The sequence below is a fragment of the Acipenser ruthenus genome, chromosome 9, assembly GCF_902713425.1.
Source record: "Acipenser ruthenus chromosome 9, fAciRut3.2 maternal haplotype, whole genome shotgun sequence".
NCBI lineage: Eukaryota > Metazoa > Chordata > Actinopteri > Acipenseriformes > Acipenseridae > Acipenser > Acipenser ruthenus.
This window is the reverse complement of record NC_081197.1, coordinates 6020944-6044267: the sequence shown is the minus strand read 5'-3', so window position 1 is coordinate 6044267 and position 23324 is coordinate 6020944. Positions and strand designations below refer to the sequence as shown.

The window sequence follows — 23324 nt, the reverse complement described above, 5'->3', positions numbered from 1 at the left end:
CAGGTATTGATTTAATTGGCTTTCACTGGCCTAACACAATCAGCATTGTAAAAGCAACTGGGATGCCTTTTTTTTCAGTTGGTAGTTGCCATGCACACGTCTGATTAATTATTACCCTGGGATATTAAGTTGGCAGTCTGTGTTAGCAGATTTTCTGGCCTTTACTGAAGTTGTCCAAGCTGCCTTTTTTAACACTTATGATATTGTGAAGATTACATACTGTGCTGTACAACAGTATTGTGGCAAATGTTTCTCAAATGCTATCATGCGTCAGGGAAGCTGGGACAGTCCCAATATTTAAGTCAAGACTGAAAATGGATTTTTATAAAATGTCATTTTTAACTTAGTGGGTTTTAATGTAACTTACTTGCTGCTTTAAAAACTTGTGTATCTGATATTGAATATGTTTTTATTTGTGGCAGATAATATGTTGGGGATTTTTATTCGTATGTATTTGTTATGTACAGTGCTTTGTGATACTTCGGTATGAAAAGCGCTATATAAATGTAATAAATACATAAATATATAGGGGATCGTTTGCTGCCAACACAAGAGGAACACATTGTTAGTACAATACATCTGTAAAATTTCACTTTCACAAACACATTTAATTTTCAGAATGCGTGCCAAGCTGTTTTTTTTCTTACAGCGTTCCTGCAGTACCTAATATAGATCATATAAATAAGACATGTATACATACATAAAACATGTATTTACATTTTAAAACAGTATATCTGGCACTTCTTTAGGGTAAAGAACGTTCTCAGTGTCTTTCCCTTTTTCTAGGAGTATATGTTACACTACCACTTCCTGGGTCATTTCACCTTAGCAGTGTCCTCTGGGAAACAGCTGGTTTGTTAATGACAGGAAAGGGGTGGGGACAATTTCTCACTACAGGTGAAATGACCAAGGAAGTGCAACACTAAGTGAAAGCATGGCTTTCAAACAGAAATTTCTTTAACCAACTGTAGGAGGACCATATATCATGTTTTAAATAAAAATAAAAATACATGTTTACTAACAGATAGAGAATTATATAAATAGGTAAGATTAAAAAACGCATGCACGCACGCACGCACACACACACACACACACACACACACACAAAAGAAACAGTAGCTCTTGTTTTATTCACTTCAAAGAAACGATTTAAAACTTGCTGTGCAGGTGCCAGATGCACGTGATTATAATTGAAATTGTATATGCTGTGAGCCAGAGCAGGTCGTAAATAAAAAACGGGATAACTGGGCAATAAAGAGATAGTTGTTGTAGAATATTTGTGGAATTTGGCCATGTGTGAAAGTATAATAATTACACAGGGGTGGGCAGTATGTGTGTGATAACAGAACAGAGGGGGTAGGTAATTTACAATACTGTAGTTAGCAGTACAGTGGATGGTGTCAATGCATGTAGTGCTTGAGGGTCACTTAATTCTTGCTGTTAATTTAGCGCCCAATGCAAGGCAGCAGACGCAGTCTAAAATATCTGCTCCTACCTGCACCTCTTGAAAATTTAAATGCTACATAATTTATGATGGTGTTATAATTATAGAAAAATAGCGTTTTATGTAACCTACAATAATTCAGTAATATTGGAACAGGTAAATATTATAATGTACTGTATTGAGGTTTCATTGGATCAAATATATGGAAATAAATATGTTTGGAGGTATATTTTCAATATATAGTAAACTCCAGTCTTTAATTAAACCAAAATGTTGAAATCCATGTTACTGTTATACAAAATCCGTTTTAAAAATATAAACCCACCACCTCTCAGTATTTTACACTCCAAACTTCCATTTGTTTAAAACTGTCTATGGGGTATAAAATGGATTTCCCCAACTCAAGCCATCCAATAAACAATGCTGTCAAACTGTGAAAGGCAGAGCCATGTAAGCAATGTCAATGGCACACCTGGGTGTGTGTCTGTCTTTGTGGGATATTGTGAGGCACAAGGCTAAGCATAGCCGAATGCAGTGCATAGGAAGATGGTTCTTGCCATTGAAGAATCTGTTTTTGAAAACCTTCTCTTTCTCATCCTGTTGTGAAGGAGCTGATGGGATGGAATGCTCTTTTGCTGTATGTGTGAGTGCAGGTTCAGAGCTCTAGACAAGTACAGGGAATGGTCGCCCCTGGGGAAAGGTCATGAGGGGGTCGTTACCAATGCAACTGATACAGAACGTTACCAATACAACTGATACAGAACGTTACCAATATAACTGATACAGAACGTTACCAATACAACTGATACAGAACGTTACCAATATAACTGATACAGACCCACTGCTTAACTTACTCACGCCATGTATGAACACAGATCTATTTAGGGCTGACTATGGGGATATCAGCGTATGACAAAATGTAGCAAACTTGATGTTTTCATGTTATACTGAACTTGGGTTCTGTAATACACTGAACACCTTTGTCATGTTACAACAGGGCTGCTAGCCTGCTAATGATGGCTCTAAACTCTATTTACAGTATTATGGGCATATGATTGTATTTGTATTCTATAAATTAATTGAAAAATAACTTTTTGATTTTATTTAGAAAACAGGTTTAGAATTAATCAGTTTCTTTGAGTACAAAATATGCTATTTGTTGAGGTATTTGTAATTCACATATTAGTTTCAAATGATGGCTTTTTTAAAAACACAATTGGCTCTGTTTCTCAATAGGTGGAATAAAAAACACAATTTAAGCAGTTTAAAACGAGCATGGAATTCCTCAGAACTACAACTCTGACCAAACGTTTTACATCACCCTATAGAAATAACTATGTTTGCTTTGTAAAGTTGAATAAAACCTGCTGAATAATGTTATGTTAACATATTGAATTACATAGCGCTATGTAGTTTTACATATATTAAAAACTAAAAAAAAAAACTGATACATTTTAAAAAATGTGACATTTTAAAATCTAACATGAAACACTGTACTACTATTATGGCTTCCAGTAGACTTTTGCAATATCATTTTGTAGTTTATTTGATTACACAATGTTAAATAAAAGATCAAAAATATATTCATACAGTTTTTTGTTCTCAATCCTAAAATTCTAGTTGATGCAAAACTTTTGGCCATAGCTGTACAATTGGCCTGCTCCAAGTTGAACCTACTATAAGCTGCTAGTATTCAAAATTGAAATAAAAATGGTTTTATTCCTCTGCTCTTAAACCTACTTATTGCTTAAAAAAGCAACATGGCTTTACATCAGTACTCCTCACCAGTACATTGTGGTCAAATTAATTTTCTGATAGCAGTATGGGACATTTTAGAAGACAGCAGTACATATATTTTAACACAATTTTAGTTTTATGCAATTATACTAATGTCTGTATAATGTGTACATTCATAAACTGCAGTGGTTTGGAACATTTTCAGTGACTACCTTCTGGTTCCTGTAAACTACTTATTTTGGATTTAGTTTAGTAAGCTGCTTAGTTTGGATTAGGTTGCCTGTTTATTCAAGCATACAGTGATAATTGAGATTTAAAAAAAAATAAAAAATAAATTGCCTTTCATCGTGGCTGCAGAGATTTGATAAAGAACAAAGACTTTCACTTAATCAGATACACTTGCTACGTGTACTTTTACCACAGAGGCTTTTTTATCCATTTCAAGCCATGTACGGTATTTTTCATTTTACAAAGGCTTGCAGGTATTCCATCTATTATTATTATTATTAATTTCTTAGTAGACGCCCTTATCCAGGGCGACTTACAATTGTTACAAGATATCACATTATTTTTACATACAATTACCCATTTATACAGCTGGGTTTTTACTGGAGCAATTTTAGGTAAAGTACCTTGCTCAAGGGTACAGCAGCAGTGTCCCCCACCGGGGATTGAACCCACGACCCTCCGGTCAAGAGTCCAGAGCCCTAACCACTACTCCACACTGCTGCCCTTATCTAAAACTAAGACAAAAGACAATCCCCTTTTCTATCCATTACAGGGGTGTATACAAAAATAAACATTTTGAGTGGACCCTTTATGATTGTTTTTAGGGCCATTTCTTATTATCACAAGCATTGATTGAATCCTTCTTGGAGGAGTATGATTCTTGTGTTGGGCTGTCAAGGCAACGATACAATCTTGATGTTCATCGTCAGTCTGATGCCTGCATCTAGCAGGTTTGCTGTTAATAATTTTACTTGTAGCCGAACAAGAGGGTGACTAGTGGACTTTATGGTGCTGATTTTGAAAGCTGTTTTAGCTTTTGAACAAGACAGCTAAAGAACTGTGGCCTTGTCTAACAATATACCTTCATATCGCCTTTCTTAATTACACAGGAAGGCATTTGAAAGAGAATCAAATAAAAAATAAAAAATCAATGAAAGGAAGAAAGCTTTTTCTTCTTTTTTTTCAGGGGAAACACAGTTTAGTTTGCTATACCCTGAAGTGGTCGCCTACAATACAACAGGTTAGAAATTGTCTACCACAGATTCAATCATTTCTCACAAAGGTGGCTAAAGAAGAAATCGTTTTCTGTAGGCGGTATAGCACAGCATTGTATAAAAAAACTAAATGAAGTATGGCTAATGCAAAGCGGCCTTGAGAAATTGAGAAAGAAACACAGCCACTGCCATTAGCCTGCAATTAGAAAGCGTGTACAGAACAAAGACACTACATGTTTTACGTACAATTTACATATAGGAAATTTAACGAGAGGTCTCCTACTGTTAACCCTTTTATCAGACGTGCCTGATTACATTGCAGAGCGCAACAAAATTGTACAGATACTAGCAGGCTTTCTTGCAAGTGTTTTTGACTAACCCTTTTTATCCTGTAACTTATGTGAAAATCTTCTTTCAAAGGAAGCATACAGAGGATACTTGGTGGTTTAACATGGGTTACCCCAAAATTACCACACTGACATTCCTCCCCCCCTCCAAAAAAAATACAGATTTCTGAAAAAGAAATAGCTTTTCCTGCTAAACTTCAGTGGTTATGCCTCAGAAACTAATTGATGTTATGTTCGGACATGGACTTGATTTGCCCAATGAAACTCATGAAAATTCCTATCCCTTTTCTGTTAGCATGGGTGGCTCCAATAGGTAGTTCTATTTTATTAAATCCTTTGAATTTGTATAATATTACAACCAATGTGTGACGGGGTACACCCCGCCCCTGTGTTTATTTGTTGTTTTGTTGTATTATTATGATTTAAATGTATTGTTTGGTGTTTAAAAACACAATGTTTGTTATTATAATTTTACAGCATGGATGGGGTTAGAATTCCCCATCCAGTTAAACGTGTGCATAATATGGCCATCTCCAAATTAATGAAGTCATTACCAATTTGGAGATGGCCACGTATATATATATATAAAGAGTGGATCAGCCGCTCATCAGGGTTGGGTGTTCAGATAGGAGGAATGAAAAAAACAATTGCTATACTTGTTTTATTTCATGTGTGTTCTGTTTTGTGTCTGTTTATTTTGACCAATGTGCCATTTTGTTTTGTTTAAAACTTTTATTTTTATTATTAAAGAAAGAGCGCATTGGTGACTCACCCGTAATACCTTGCCTGCGTTTGTTTACTTCCTGGGAGGAGGAACGGCGGCCAGAGTGCCCCACACTGAGGGACGTATTGCTGTTGTCTCCAGCGCCACTTGGAGAAGCCTCTCTGCCCCCACCACCAGAGGAAGACTACCCGCTGCTCCAGCTTCCACCTCCAGAGGGTCCGCTCCTGCTGTCGCCTCCCGAGGGTCTGCTCCTGCCATCACCTCCCGAGGGTCAGTGCCTGCCATCGCCCTGACACTTTCTGAGTAAAATGGCTAAAACATCTAATTTACTTTGACTGTTGATCTGCCGATGCTGACAAGCTTGGTCGAGCCATAGTTAACAGGAGAGATGTGATTGCCTCACAAGGACAAGTGGTTCTGTTCTTTTAAATAATCCTCATCTCAGAGAGAAATAGACCATTGACATTGTTTTGCCTTATTCTTTTCAATTTATTTTTTTTCAGGAAGTGGTGGGAGAGAACTGTGAGAGCAGTTGTTATGTGTTTGGGTGGGGGGAGGGGGTGTTGTATATACAGTTGACATTTACCAGACACATAGAGGAGACAAGGTACATTTGTGTATCTCTGCCGCTTAGTACAAAATGCACACAGAAAATCTATATGCAGAAAGATTGAAAAAACTAGAGACAATGAGAGAAATAAATTAAAGAAATAAAACACAACATCGACTAGGAAACAAGGAGACTGAGGCCAAATGTCAGCACCTCATTAAACAAAAGACTAAGGCTAGTTTATTATGGTCTGTCTGGTCTTGTGTGAGTCCCCCGGATCTCCAATTGATTGATAAAAACATTTCATGGACAAAATGGTAAAAGCATAGTAAAAGTGTGGTAAAGCACATGTAACTATGGTGAATCCCAGATTAGCATTATTAATCATGGTAAATAAAGGTACAGACATAGTAAAAGCATTGTAAATGTGCACATTTACCATTGTTAGGATATATATATATATATATGTGTGTGTGTGTGTGTGTGTGTGTGTGTGTGTGTGTGTGTGTGTGTGTGTTTTGTTTTGTTACTGGACTGAATTAAAGAGTTGTGAGGCAACATTCATTTATAATGATATAATGATAAAACAGCTGAAAGGTCAAATCTAGACAAGTACTGTTTTAACGTCTTAAATACAATTGATAGGAAAATAGCCGTTATAAGTAGGGTTACACATGCATTAATTTAGACTTAAGTTGATGTAAAGCATGTATACTGTACTTAAATGATTGTATCTAGTAGAATTATGCCACTTTAACAGGACAACGCATAATATATAAATATACATTTTGAATTAAAATTATTGTACATTCACTGCTTTACAAATATTTTAAGATGGTATCATCTCAGAATGGATACACTTTGACTACACGTAAAGGGGATATAGCCTATATAATTTACAATTCCTTGGTCTGTGAATTATTCCCACCTGGAAGCTGTATTGACGGGGTAAGAATGGTGATACCTATTACTACAAGGGGCGTATCACTCTACCAAGAATGAACAGAGCATCCTTGAGTGATGCTGTTATATTAGTAGTATGTGACGTCTCGAAACGTCACATGCAACGAGATCCAACTCCTCTCCATCTATATCCAAAGGGAGCTATAAGGAGAAGCCTGTGCGCTCAGGTTATGCAACAAGCAGCTGCGACGTCTGTCTTAAAATGTTACTGCTCGTGTGTAAGTGCTGTGTTTTGGGTTGCCTGGAGCGGGGAAAATAAAGCAAATGAGTCAACAGAAGCCTTGTCTGGCTAACAACAATAATTCAAGAATAAGAAGCTCCAGTCCTGGGAGTAGAAATGAGAGCCAGGACTATCTACTAATGAGTTCAGACTTCGAAGAATGCTGCACGGGGTGAGTGTGAAATATATAACCATTTGTTTATTTCTTACTATGGTAGGAATTGAATGGGTTTATTGTACAGGAAGTTAACGTAGTCAACTTTTTGTTGTGTTAATGTTATTTATTTATTTATGTATGTGTGTGTTTATTTATTTATTTGTACAATTTAAAAGGGCAACACTGTAAACATTCAGAACTGTTTACTGTGTTGGATCGTCGCAGAATGATAATTGGTTATAACATGTAATGCGAGCGATACATTTGTTATCTAACGATACAAATAGATACCATACATCTTAATTACTGGCTACAGCATACATTTCAGTTAGTTAGAAAACAGCTAATATTTGCAGATTTGATCTGAAGTTCCATTTGTTACTGTACCTGTTGATGGTTTGTCATTTCGGTTTTGGATGTTGTATACAGAACTAAGAATTGCAAAATGCAGATCGCGCAAATACTGTACATGGCAATATTCAGTATGTATTCACTGAAATAAATAAATAACCAAATTGACCAAAGTGATATATCAGCTACTCCCAATATTCATAGTACAAAGCTGTTGGTCATATCGATTTTGATGATAATAAACAGACTCCTGTACAAAGCTCAGGGTCTTTACTGCGTATGGTACTGTGATAATGCTACAACTCAGAACAGAGCAGAGATGTGTATTGCTGAAATACTGTATTATATTATACTGTATATTCATACAGAACAAGGCGTCATTTCAGAAACATTCTGGGGTGGGGTGGGGGCAAAGTTGTGTCAGCATTGTACACATTCTCTGTCCCAAATAGCATCATGAATGTGAAATAAACAAGCAGTAACTGGGACAGTTTACGCTTTGTAAACATCGTTCTTATTGTTAAAATAAATTATACAAAATGTGCAATGCAAGTATTTTTAAAGCACGGCACCTGGTTTATAACAAACCCGAAACTGTCGTTCTATTTTATAGTAATAAAGTGTGTAACGTTGCGGTCGTCGTTTTCACTGAAACTTTTGTGCTTTAAAAGTGGGTAAAGGCTTTAACGCTAACCGAATCTCTCTGCTGCTTCCGATATCCCAGTTAAGTAAACATTTCACAGTTGCATGCTGTACCTACTGCTACATTAAACAAATAGAGGCACAACATAATTTTAAAAAAATCGTTTTACAGTAGCATCCAGAAATAAGAATGCAGTGTAACTCTTTATTTTAAAGCATCCACTCGTATACACCACGTTTAACACCACAGCGATACGCATTCCGGCGTCAGTGACACACTGTCGCTGGAGGTGGAAAGCGTTCAGTGCCTACTGGGTCCAGATACACACTTACAATCTCGAGTTGTTTGATACATTTCACCTGCTTTCCACAAAGAATGACACTTTGTATGACATATAAACCAATGAACACAAACTGCTAAATAAGCACCACATTCCTGTGATTGTCGAAAGTAGAACTATGTAGCGAAGCTTTAAATAACATGTTTACCCAGCTAACCACGAATAAAATAAAATAAAAGCGGGTAGCGTCTCGCATTCGTCTAGGCAAATATGTCATTTCTGCCGAAATAGTACCAACATTTGCATAGGTGAAAATATGTTAGAAAAAGAAATCCATTGATTTTCATGAATAACATTGCCTAATCATTGTTTTCGATCTAAATGCATACTTAAGCAATGTGACATTTTAAAACAGAAATTAGCATCATGAATGAGAAACAGGCAGTAGTTGGGCCAGTTCACAGATAGTATGCTGCGCTTTGTCAACATTGTTCTTATTCTTAAAATAAATGACAGTATACAACATGTGCAATGCAAGTATTTTTAAAGCAGGCACTGGTTTATTGGTTGCATTGATTTCCATGCATAACCTTGCCTACCAGAATGTATCTAATACTGTAGTGTACCACCTTAAATATTATTTTCTGCCGATCCACTGTGGAAAAGATAACGATAAGTTTATAGCGCAGCTATGCAACCCCGAAAACGCGCAGCACAACACGAGTCTAAACATGAAAACGCAAACCACAGCCCAAGACATGAGTCTAAACCTGAAAACACACAGCACAGCCCTACACATGAGCCTAAACCTGAAAACACACAGCACAGCCCCACACATGAGCCTAAACCTGAAAACACACAGCACAGCCCCACACATGAGCTTAAACCTGAAAACACACAGCACAGCCCTACACATGAGCCTAAACCTGAAAACACACAGCACAGCTCTACACATGAGCCTAAACCTGAAAACACACAGCACAGCCCTACACATGACCTAAACCTGAAAACACACAGCACAGCCCTACACATGAGCCTAAACCTGAAAACACACAGCACAGCCCAACACATGAGCCTAAACCTGAAAACACACAGCACAGCCCTACACAAGAGCCTAAACCTGAACACAGCACAGCCCTACACAATAGCCTAAACCTGAAAACACACAGCACAGCCCTACACATGGGCAGCAGTGTGGAGTAGTGGTTAGGGCTCTGGACTCTTGACCGGAGGGTCGTGGGTTCAATCCCAGGTCAGGGACACTGCTGCCCTAACAATAATACAAGTCTCAAGTGAGAATAATAGATACATCTCCTGACCTTTTTTGGGGGGGTGTCTGCTGCTACCTGACCAGAACGAATGAAGATACTGTTTACAGGACTGCAGCCAAAAATGAAAACAATACCACCAAGCTTTGGGGTAGATCGGAGTTGCAAGAAGCAGTTCATAATGACGAAAAAGTACTGAAAATGCTCCTGGAAGATTGGAAACAGTATAGCAAGGTCCAATACATCTTACAGGTATTGTTATATGAACTTATATGGCTGTGATACTGGGTTTTTAACTGTTCAATACACAGAAAAATCCTAGTTCTAATTATTTTTAAGGTTTAGAAAGTGTTGTGTCTGTTCCATCTTGCAGTTTTATCAGTTACATCAGATTTTATAAATAGTATTACTGTACAAGTTGGTTAAGTGATAAGCAACTCAAAAAACAAACAATGAAGCAGTCTGACTGGAGACTGCTTGCTTTTCTAATCTAAAACGGTTCCTGTGTTGGCAGTATATGAACAGTGTTAGGCAGCCTTGGTCAGACAACAAGAGTCTGTGTGGAGTTTTACTTTGAATGTCATGCCAGAAAGTATGGAATTACCCTATTACCAACCTGCTACAGTACAGCTCCTAGGCTAGAATGGAGCAGAGCGTTAAGCAGACTGCACTGTAATATAAAGTGTTTATGAATGAAACATTAAATATTATGCAACAGATTGTAAACACATTTCAATATTTATATACTTTACGATGGTGGTTTTAGGGCATATACACTGTAGACTGCTATAAAACAATTGAAATAAACACTGAACTGTGTTTATAATCTGTTCCATAATTCATGTTTGATTCTTATTTAGTTTTACAGTGTACTGTAACAAGCCTAATTAGCATTAGATTTATGCACATTTATGAAGAAGCTAAATAAATGTTACATGAATGGCGGTCACCCACAGTCCTGTTATAGTGGTTAAGAATTGCCACACAGTCCAAGCCCGTCCTTGCAGAATTAACAGACCTGACCAAAACATGAACACTTCATTTATAAGGGTTGCTACCTGTCCTGGGTTTGTCTGGACTGCCCTTTAATCCACAATTCCAGACCCCAAAGCCACAGGGCCTGTAAGGATTGTTGCCTGTATTGCTGCTGCTTGAAATTACCATTAAATAAGATCTTCACCTTGTTTTCCCAATGTCTTTCTTTCATTGGAATTCTACATAGAAACTGTGATAATTTAGTTTTTCTTCTGTCCTGGTTGGACGACTGAATATCCTGGTTTCAATAAACAGAGAAAAAGAGAGGGAGACAGCGAGAATGCATTCAGGGATGAACAGGAGGCTGCATTTGGCCTTACATTCACTCCCCGTCTGTCCATGTTTTACACTTTCAAAAGGTGGCAAACCCTATAATTTGAAGTCTTGTTGAGGATGAATTATCCTTACTTCTAAGAACAAAATGCATCTCAGTGTGCTCAGTGTCTTGAGAGCCTCAGGACCTCAAAGTGCAAAACATAATGGCATGTCATTGTTTATGAGGAGTGGTGAGATTTTACATTTGAGTTTGTAAGCCTGCTGCAAGATTTAGTGGCAAATTAGCTTTTTTATGTCATATACATTAATTCCCAGAATGCAAACAAGCCAAATGTATACTTATATGCTATAATACTATACTTGTTTAACCTAAATGCCTGCATAATGTGTGGCATGTTACATGGCCAATAAAAATGTAATTACTTGGTGGGTGCATGGAGAGGCTTGAAAGGTATTTTATAATAGCAGCAATAGGAGGTTATAAACTATCTTCGAGTGCTGTTACATCTCAGGGAGAGAAACTGAAATTAAAAGGGGTTACCTTCTGAAATGCACATTTGTAATATATGACAAGTTCAAAGGATAATATAATATAAAAATAAGTGCTTTTTATGTACAGTTATGGCCAAATGTTTTGCTTCATAAAGTCGAATGAAACCTGCTGAATAATTACGTTAACATATTGAATTAAATACCGCTTGTAGTTTTCCATATACTTAATGAAAAATTGACAGAAATGGAAAAATCTGCCATTTTGAAATCTAACATGAATTTCTTTACTATTATTATGGCTTCCGATAGTCCTTTGCAATATAATTTTGTAAGTTTCTTTGATTAGGCTACATGATGCTAAATAAAATTATGTTCATATCTTTTTTTTTTAATGTCTCAATCCTAAAATTCTAGGTGAGCAAAACTTGGCCATAGCTGTATTTACCATTTTCGTTCCATCACACAGCCTTAGTTGACGTCTGATTGCCTGAGTGTCTCACCTCAATTGATGACAGCTCCCAGAGGTCTGGAAGGCGAGATTCTTGGCTAAACTGTCTAAATCCCCACTGACCAAACTGTCGGTCATCCCCACCTTCAGTCCACAACACCTATCTGAATGTTGCCTCACCCTTCATTCAACATGTGTTTACTAGAGAAAAAGTAATCCACATGACCAAGGTTGCTACATACCAAAAGAAATAGACAGCGATTTCACACACACAAAGCACGTTAACAAGTTCATATAGAGACATGCTGTCTTTCATAACCCTTTATAAACATTACTGGATATTTCCCATGATCATTTCCAAGTAGGAATCCGATAAAGTAAGATTTATAGCCCATGGGATTCCTTCTGTTTTCTTTCCTGGGAGGGAAAAGAGTGAGTTTCATTTCACAACTTATTAAAAATACAAATATACACAGACCAGCAGGGACAGACATATTCATCATCTCTAGACTGTATCATCACAAATACTTTCTGCGTTTTGAAAGACCCACACAGAAGTAGTTAGTGTAGTAAAGCAGGGCTTAAAGGTTGCACTAACCTGGAAAACTAATTGAAAAGCAAAATTGCTTGTGAGTAGTAATCTCCCTCTGTTTGGGTAGAGTGTAGTGATCCAACTGAGTAGAATACTGTATTATATATCTAAGGAACACTGCCTTCTTGATTTGTATTGTATTTCTGGTCTTCAGCAGAGAGTTTGCTTACACCCTCGCCAGTGATGTCTGTTGGGAAGGGCAAGGAGGGTCAGTCAAAAACTCCCAGGTGACCCATGCCTGCCAGTTTCGATATCTTATCGCAAGGCAGACATATGGTTGGCAGCAAAGACTATGCGATAAATGCTTGGTTTCCCAGAAGAGTAACACCTAACTCCATTAAAGAGAACAGTCACCCCAGCCCTCCACGGACATGACTCGTCTCAGACTCGTCTCATTAGAGAATCAACACACTTGAGTGCTAGCAGCTTTTATTCTTTTCTTCTTCTTCTTCTTCTTCTTCTTCTTCTTCTTCTTCTTCTTCTTCTTCTTATTATCTAAAAGTCTTAATATTCAAATTCAAAGATTGCATGGATAAGTACTAACACAGTACATATTTTTTGTTGCACACAAAAATATTTTCTTATAAATAGCAACCCAAATGTTTAGACCAGGCCATTTAGATAAAGCTAGGCCTTTGCTGATCATAGACAAATGGATCTATACAGTATTTTACCCATTCTTACAGTATCTTACAGGCATCTTACAGTATAAACTTAAAAATCCACGAATAGTGTAGATGTGGTACAATTTGATTTTACCACATCCCAATTTTATACTTTTTGTTTAGATTTTTAAACCCGAGCTATTTTGAAATGTTGGCTTGTTGCTTGTAACCTCCCATTACGATAATAGAAAGTTGGGCCTCTCCTCGTTTAATTATTTTAATGAGCAAACCAATACTGGAGACAAACTCCATTCTTCAGACTGTCAAGTTTAAACTTCACACATCAGTCAGAATTGATGCCCTGTGCAGCACTGCATGCTTACAATTTACCACAGTGTTTGATACAGGTTTATTTTAAACCAAGATGTGTACAACCCTTCTCAACTTGGATGTCAAATAATGTCCTTTGCCCACATTCCTTCAGGTTCTGCTTTCTTGAAAATCTTTTTAGCCATCACAGGCCGCATAAGTGCTTGCAATAAGTGCGTATGAAACAAACAAGGAAGTCATAGTACTGTAGAAAGAAAAAAATAAACATAGGATCATGTGTGCAGTACAGGCCATTTATGGAAATTGGGTTGAGGTGATGAATTGTCTGTTCTCACACATTCCCAGATGCAGAATGTACTGTACAAGACTCACAATAACTAGATTAACAAGCTGATGCTTCTGGTAAAAACAGAGGTTAATCGAGGTATACCTGGAAACTTAAAACAGTATGTACCGTACCTTTATTTCATTACATTGTGTTTTTTTATTTTTACATTCTATATTTATGTAACAAAAAAATAAGTTAAACAAGACACAACAGGGGCTCTTTGAAACTGTACAGTGCACGTTACAGAGTACAGTGCTAGCTCAAGGCAAGCGTCTCCAAAAACTGCCTGGACTATGGACAAGCCTTATTGATGTTTACACTTGTTTAGTTTCAGACCTTTTCTAAGCCAGCCCACTGAAATGATGCTCTTAACCTTTAGTATACCTGGCTTATGTACATTCTGTTTTTCATTTATAATACGAAACAGTTTCCAATGTAATGTAGTTAATTTCACCTATTTGTTAAGGGGATAAGTTATACAGCTATGGCCAAAAGTTTAGCATCAGCTAGAATTTTAGGATTGAGACATAATTAAAAAAAAAAACAAACAAAAAAAAAACTATATGAACATAATTTAGATATTTTATTTAGTATCATGTAAGCAAATAAACTGCAAAATGATATGGCAAAAGTCTACCGGAAGCCATAACAGTAGTACAGTATTTCATGTTAGATCTCGAAATATCACATCTTTAAATTTTTTGTCAGTTTTTCGTTAAGTATATGGAAAACTACAAAGCAGTATGTAATTTATGTATCTCTATCAGAGGTACACATATTTGAGTTGTTGTGTACTGCAAATTATTATTATTATTATTATTGATTTCTTAGCAGACGCCCTTATCCAGGGCGACTTACAATTGTTACAACATATCACATTATACATTATTTCACATTTTACAGATATCACATTATTTTTACATAGAATTACCCATTTATACAGTTGGGTTATTACCGGAGCAATCTAGGTAAAGTACCTTGCTCAAGGGTACAACAGCAGTGTCCCCCACTGGGGATTGAACCCACAACCCTCCGGTATACCTTATATACCTTTTTACATCTGTGTACTTTTTCAAGTACTGAAAAGGTCCAATTAATAAGCCCCAGCCAACTCAAGAATTATAGCAGCAAAGCATTAGTCTAGTGGGTAAGAAAAGTGATGACTGTTCTGTACCTAAAGCAGTCATTTTTTAAATGAGTTATTTGATTCGACTCAATATTACGTTAATTAATGTACCAGTTCAGCAAATATAATTTTGTCAAAGGAATGTACATTTAGAATGTGTACATCTTCTTCACGTTGACAATAGAAACAACAAAGTAATTACAGTACCTCAGAAGTGAATCCTCGCATGATGCGTCATTTATCATCCGTGTAATACCCAGCATACTGTATATTGAGCTATTTTATTACTTCAACCTAAAACAAGTGTAATGAAAATAACAGTGCTGGAGAACTCGGATCATTAAAGAAAAGGCTGGATTTCATAAAGGTCAGACAGGCTTTTTGTTAGGCTTTTTTAGGGCAATACAAGAATACAATAGAAATACCAGTATGCTTGGAATCTTTGTACTGTGCACAGGTAAATTCATTACATGAAACACAAACAGCCTCGTAATGGTTTATAGAACATAGGATATCAAGTAATTGCATGGGTTGCTTGTGTTTATAAACAGTTTACATTTCTTGGCCTACTGAGAGACACCCTGTTTGAAGTTTACCTTAACAATCACATTCAATGTTTACCTTTTTGTTACCTATCCGTCAGGTATGCTAGAACACGCTTTTACATCTACAATTTCAAGTCTAATTTATGCCAGCATAATATAGATGCTGTATCTATCTGCTAGGGAACGTTTACTTATGAATCTTTCTTATGTGCTATTGCTAGTGCTCTATCATGACTAGCGTGGGGATTTCTGAAGCATCTCACAGTATGAATGTCTTCCCAATGCTGAATCTGAGCCTCCAGTAATCTTACAGGAGAGATATAGGAGCTAATATCTTTAAAGAAACACATGTTCTTCCCGCCTGTGTCCTCCTTTATGTTATATCTGTTGACCGCCAATCTGTCTCAACATGTGTTCTAGTATTCCTGTCTATTTCATAACTCACCTCAATGGATTCTGCAATCCCTTAAGGGAGGCAAAATGAATCCAATATATTCTCCATCTTGACAAATAGCCTATTTCCACCTCCCTGCTGTGTTGGAGCTCCTGCATCCAGCACCAGAGGATCACAGCTGGAATCACCATTCTCAGACCCCCACAAAGGGCTGGCTCTTAAAATATAGAGGACAAAACTGGAATATTCATTTTTCAACTGCTGAAGGGTGGGTGTGGATGAAGAATTAGTACATGTGAATTGCGTTGTGAAGCATAAATCCACTGCAATCTATATAATTGATATAAACAGTGGCGAATCAAAATACTGAAAATACGGCCCTCCCTGGCACTGTACAGATATAAGTTCTCTAAATAGACTCACATCGAGTGTTATATGTTTACTTTTCAGAACCTTGGTGCACAAATGGTGCCCTATTGTAATGATTTAAACAGTTGCATTATTTAGATCTGCCACTATATAGATCAATTGAAAAAAACAAGGTATTTTTCTTATTTAGTCTGTCTTATTCAGGTAGACACATACTGTACATCGTTTTGAGGGAAAGGCATATTAAATAATGCAATTTCAAGTTATTTCATTTTTTTTATTTCTAATTGTACTGAGCTCAGGATGCTGCAGGTGGACTGAGTGTTTACTGTAGTTATGAAATGATGTAACTGCTGAAGAGGCTGGGAGGTTAAAAACAGGTCACAGTCTAAGCAAAAGTAATATCAGGTGAAACTACTTATCAGCTGATGCCTCAACACACAAGTGCACTCTTCTGCTGAACCGGGTACTTTATAAAGGTGATGGATATGAGTCACATCTCTGTGATGTCTAACGTCTGTCAGCTTAATGTGGACAGGACAGAGCAGATGGAAAACACTACACTAATTAAATAGAAATAATATGGATGTATGCTGAATGTTTTTTCAGAACTGCTCACCGCCTTCGGGCAAACAATATCTAATATAATCAGTATTATAATTTCTGACATCTTAAAAAAATATATACTCAAAAGAAAATAATTGGAAATTGGAAAAAAAAAAACACATAGTGTTTTTATGAAAAGTAAATAGTTGATAACATTTTAACAAGCTGGTTAACAGTACACTCTATATGAATTCTGTTCATAGCACTCTTTACATACCAGATGCCAAAAGACAGCATTAATCCCTGTCAACCGCTTTAGTTTGCGGCTTTATTCTTTCATTGTTTTAACTGTTTAGTTGGTGATTCCCTGTGATACAATGTGAAAGGAGATTTGCATGGTGGCAAAGTCCTTGTATACATTTGCATTAACCTATTTGAAATCTTATCATACATTATTTCTTTCAATAGAACACAACCCATTCTTACAAGGATAATAAGCTTTTTGCTTTTCCAATTCATTAAAAAACATGTTTCTTGAACTTAAAAGAAAGATTTGTTATTTTTGTTTTTGGGTAACAAAATGTAATGTGTGGCTGCAGGACTGGCTTAACTTACTTTGAGACAATCCCCAATTGAACCCTTATCAGTTAAAAATGGATTGCTATGCTGGTATCTTTGAGTGTGTGACTGCTGAGGAACATTTTTTCACACAGAAAAGAAAAGCAGTATTTAACAAAACATAGGCCTACTCTATAAATGCTGTTGTTTTCTTATGCAGTGTTTTTTTTCTTAGTTATAAATAACATGTGGTTTAATTAAAGCTGATGACCAGTATGTAAAGTTGATGACCAGTATATATAGTCAAGATTGATAAGAATGTTCTCAATGTGGTTGATTCTGATATGTCCCAGTTCCTTGAATATTTATGCTACTCTTGTAACCTTGAAACATTGATCTATTGTTCATGTTTTTCAGTAATTATTTTATCATCAATATCGAGCGACTGTTACTTGCAATCGTGTGTTAACATGAAATGCAAAGCAATGAAATTTCCTTTTAAATACTGACATTTAAAATCAATAAAAAATTAATTTGCACAATTATAACTGTACCCCTTATGATTGTATTGTTTGTTTGTTTTGATTTTTTCTCGATTAGGAATATGCCAAGCACAACACCGTCTTATATTTCACAAGTTTAAATGACTTCTTCCTGTTACCTTATCACATCCTGTACTATAGGCAAGCTCCATTTCCATGGTCTTTAAAACACTGTCCAAAATGTTCCAAGTAGTTTTTTTTTATTGTGGAAAAAGGCATTGTTTTAAATATGCCACTATACGATTGTGTCTTCTGTATGTTATGCACTACCCAAAGTCTCTGAGACTTTTATCTTTCTATTACTGTAGGTATCTTTATAGCAGATTGATCATAGGTTTGGTGGTAAAATAATTTGTGGTGCACATTAGGTGGAGTATCCATTGCCCCCACTGTCTGCACACATAGAGGCATGTACAGCAGCAGGGAAGCAGATAGAAAGAACACTAGGGGGTGCTGCAGTGAGTGAATGCACACAGGTTCGCTGTGAATGTGAGTGTCCTAACCTGACCCTCAGTGGTTAACAGCTTCTACTGCACTCATCCCAAAGCACATTTAAACACAAGGATTGGCTCAACTGTAACAGTGCGGCTCACGCCCAGTCTCCACTCTGTTAGACAGACATGGAAATTCATCTTCTTCATCATTGCCAAAGAGGGTCAGTGGCTGTGCTGGTCGTAGGACAATAATTAGTTTGGTGGAGCTCATATTACCATTTCTGAAGCTAGCCCTGCTCAGGGTACATAAACAGTATTTACAAAATAACACAAATAAATAAGTACAGTTACAAAAAGGCATAAGGAAGTGTATTATTTGAATTTTAATTTAAATCTGTTACACAGTCATTTTTTGGCATTTGGATTTCTTTTAAACAAATAATGATATCATTCTCTACTAAACACACCGCTGGGACGTCAAAGAAACAACCAAAGTTGGTATGAAGAAAAATGTGTAATAGCCACTAATATTCACAACTGTTATCCATTCGGAAGAATAAAAGGAATTAACGTTCATGTTTGTGTTTGTTATAATACTAATACAATCAAACTTGCCATTCAGTATTTGTATTTCTAATTAAAATCTTTAACTTTATAGCATGTTTATAGATTGTATAATGTATAAACGCTTATGACGGATACCTAACGTGTTGGATTTGCCGTGATGATTGTTGGAATCCTTTGGTTTAGGGTTTCTTTTATTATTATTATTATTATTATTATTATTATTATTATTTATTTCTTAGCAGACACCCTTATCCAGGGCGACTTACAATCTCAAGCAAATACAAAATACATTCAAGTGTTACAATACAATTAATACAATATGTGATGGGTTAATAAAGTGACCTTTTTCTGTTTAGACAGTTTAAACTGTTGAATATTATTTCAATTGTGGAAGTAATAATAATATATTGATACAGGAGCAGTGACATTAACACAATATATTTACTTGATATAGTATGCTTACAATGAACCAAACACGAATACAATAGTTAAGTCAATTTCCCCCCTAGCCTTGAATTCAAACATGACTGGATACTCATTGAATTACATCAATTACTCCATTTCAAGCAGAAAAGCCATAATGTGAACTCACAATTTTAAATGCTTAATATTTGTGTACCATCTAGATTACACAGAAAACATGAACTATAAATAGAATGAAAACGTACTGTGCTTTGATAATGGCGAGCGTACTGCCCCTGACCTCCCCAGCTCAATGGAGTAATGTCATATGGTGTAAAGTGTGTCTCACCTGTTTCTTTTTTTTTATGTTTGTTTGGCCGTTTTTTTTTTCTTGCAGAAGGAGCAATGGTGATAGACACATGCACATCCGGCAGACCATGCCGAAAGGGAGGAGGCAGGCGGTCCGGGGGCCTGCTTACATGTTTAATGACCGTTCAAACAATCTCTCTCTGGAAGAGGAGAGGTTTTTGGATGCAGCTGAATATGGAAACATCCCTGTGGTCAGGAAGATGCTAGAGGAGAATCTGGACCTCAATGTGAACTGTGTGGACTACATGGGCCAGAATGCACTGCAGCTAGCTGTTGCCAATGAGCACCTGGAAGTCACTGAACTGTTGCTTAAGAAAGACAATCTGTCTCGGATTGGGGATGCCCTCCTGTTAGCCATTAGCAAGGGCTATGTCCGTATTGTGGAAGCCATCCTGGGCCACAAGACCTTTTGTGAGACTAAAAGGCTAACCACCAGCCCAAGCCAAGCTGAACTGCAACTTGATGACTTCTATGCCTACGATGAAGATGGGACGCGCTTTTCTCATGACGTGACGCCCATCATCTTGGCAGCTCACTGTCAAGAGTACGAAATCGTTCACACACTATTGCTAAAGGGCGCCCGCATTGAAAGGCCTCATAACTATTTCTGCAAATGTAGAACGTGCAGCGATAATCAGAAACATGATTCTTTTAGCCACTCCAGGTCCAGAATTAACGCCTACAAAGGTCTGGCGAGTCCGGCATATCTGTCCCTTTCTAGTGAAGACCCTGTGCTGGCTGCCTTGGAGCTCAGCAATGAGCTAGCTGTGCTGGCTAATATAGAGAAGGAATTTAAGGTAGGTGAGGTTTCAAACCGTCATGCTTTCCTCACCCTTTTCCTTTTGCTTGTAGTGTTTCAGCGTCTTTTGCTTATAGTTTCTCAAGTGCAATTAATTTTGAACGTGAAAGAGATTGCAATCCTGATGATACCCATTTTTTTCCCCCAGTTAAATAAACCCATTTGGATTATCTATTTGTTAGAGCATACTCTTGTTCCATTACATTCAAAGAGTTTCTGTTAGCCCCAGGATATTCTATAATTCACTTTGATAGATATGTCTTGAGTATTTGAGTTTGTCAGCATATGAGGTCTGCATTTCTCTAGCTGTGTTAAAGGGTTCCTATAGTAACCCGTATTTCTACAATAAACAAAAACAATTAATTTGAATCAGTTGGTCAGCTGACTGAATAGAGGACTGGTTCTGACAGAACTGTTTCTGAACTGAAGAAGACTGATTACCATCTGTTCTGTGAATATAAATAAAGGGTGTTTATTTAGGCAAATGTTGCAGTGTGCACTCTCATAGGAACAGATGATACATACATCTATTAATGAGTCAGTGGATAAGTGTTAGGGGAGTGTATAGACTCCCATTGTTATGCTTGGTATACATTTTTGCTAAATCAATCCAACAAGCAGTTCAAGAGTTATGAGTCACAAGCTTTCATAGAAACAAACATACAAACTAGAAAACAAGTAAAAAAAAAAAAAAACAGTATGTGCACTGCAAGCTTGTGTACATAAATATCCATGGTCTGAAAGGTTCTGAAAAATCTGATGGACTAAAAATGGACCCGGAATGCTTAATACAGTAACCTACCATTATCTGAGGCTAAAAGTATCATACTATCCATAAATCACACAAGGAGAACCGAGGACAAAACATGATACATTATACACAAAATAAACATTAAAAAAACATAGAAATTCACATTCTGTATTTTAATACTAATACAGTAACACATGACATGTAGAATTCTGCTTGTTTCACATTAAACATAACCCAGCCACCTTTTTTTCTCTGAAACTGCAATAATGCCTGATGGTAATTGCAGGTTTTTTAGGAATTTGTCTTGGGCTCATTGTTCAGTGCACCAGTACAGTAAATATGACAATCCTGCTAACAAACATTTTTTAACACAATTAAACTCCAGCATCCTCAAACAGAAAGCGTCATTTTCTGTGGGACATGAAAACATTGGGATATCACAGTTGTAAGGATAAGTAGCTTTCCATAAGCATTGCTAAACAGAACTGTGTTAGTCCAATTCAAGGAAGAAAACTGCATGATTAATTCAGTGTTTTATTCATTTATTTCTGCATGTAGACATCATCATGTCAGAGTATAAAGGACATTGTTCATCAGGTCATACATCCTGGCAATATTACTAATGGCCTTTAAATGTACTCTTTATGTTATACAAGGTCTGTGCCTTTTTATAAAAGGTAATCATTTGAAAATGTTCAAATACATTAACCTTGTGTAAGGTTTGAGCAACACAAATGAATGCAAGTCAACTATTTAGGAGATTGCAAGTAGCTGTTTTATACATTTTACAATTATAGTGAAAAAAAAAAGAATGTATGCGCTAAAATTTGGAGAAAATAGCTTAGAGAATCTACCCTGCATCCCTATATTGCATAATAATAATTGCCCCAGTATTCCAGATATGGGATGACATCCTTGTAGTTCATGGATGTTTATTATAATTAATGGAACTGCTGTACTTGTATATAAAGCTGAGTAGCAGTAGGATCAGGTTTCCTAGAAAAAAGAAATCTGCACTTCAGCTCATAAACATCAATCTAAATTGAACTAATTGGTTCCACAACTTCAGTATTCCATAAATGTCATTTCAAAGTGATGCGGTTAATTGATTTAATTACACTGGGGACTGAACCTGGATGCTATATATGGAAACATTAGGACTAATGAATGAGGAATGGTCTTTTGGGTGAATCATTCATTGAGGGGTCAGACGTTCACATGGGCATTGTCTTCAAGGTGTTCAAACATATTACTGTTCACTCGTGTCATTCATTTGAAGGAGCAAGATGATGATGTCTTCTGCTTCTCTCAAGGATCCCATTATAAGTGAAAGAAAGGTCTGTAGTTTTGAGGAGGCTATATGGCACATTGGGCTTTATGCACTTGTGTTTCTCTTCTAAAGCCATGTGTTCGTCAAACCTGACACATTCATGCGATTTGTACATTGTCAGTATCTGGAGACGCACAGGGTTGGATTTTACAACCAAATAAACAAATACAATTTATTGGTGTTTTTTTTTTTTAACATACTGCAAATTCTCTGTTGTGCTTTAAAAGTGCTGATCTTTGGCTACTATAATTATTAATAATGTGCAAAATAAGAATCATGCAACTGGGATTTATGCTTAGAAGCACATTGGATGCTTGCAAACAAACTGCCTCTGCTTCATTTGCACATGGTTCTGTAACACAATGGGCTGTATTCAATTGATCTAAACCAATGCTTCTTAAAGCTTTCTGGCCATTAGCACATTTGTGCATTTCTCATCAGGTCAAGGGCATGATCATTCTGTCTTTCGACATTTAACTTGTTCCAGAATGTGGAATAGAAGCATTGATTTATCAAACGCCACGAAAGCAGATATTTCGAGCACAGCGTAGTAGATTGTAATGACTTCAGGTTCCCTCC

At 36.7% G+C, this 23324-nt stretch overlaps 1 protein-coding gene across 1 annotated transcript in view; it reads left to right on the top strand.

The window, feature by feature from the left end:
• Positions 1 to 7109: 7109 nt before the first annotated feature.
• LOC117405188 (short transient receptor potential channel 6-like) overlaps positions 7110 to 23324 on the top strand; it is a 33114-nt gene continuing 16899 nt past the window's right edge. The window contains exons 1-2 of the mRNA XM_059030952.1: positions 7110 to 7380; positions 19894 to 20662. Of these exons, the coding sequence (XP_058886935.1) occupies positions 7253 to 7380; positions 19894 to 20662 (897 nt within the window). The 5' untranslated portion in view covers positions 7110 to 7252. The remainder of the gene's footprint in view (positions 7381 to 19893; positions 20663 to 23324) is intronic.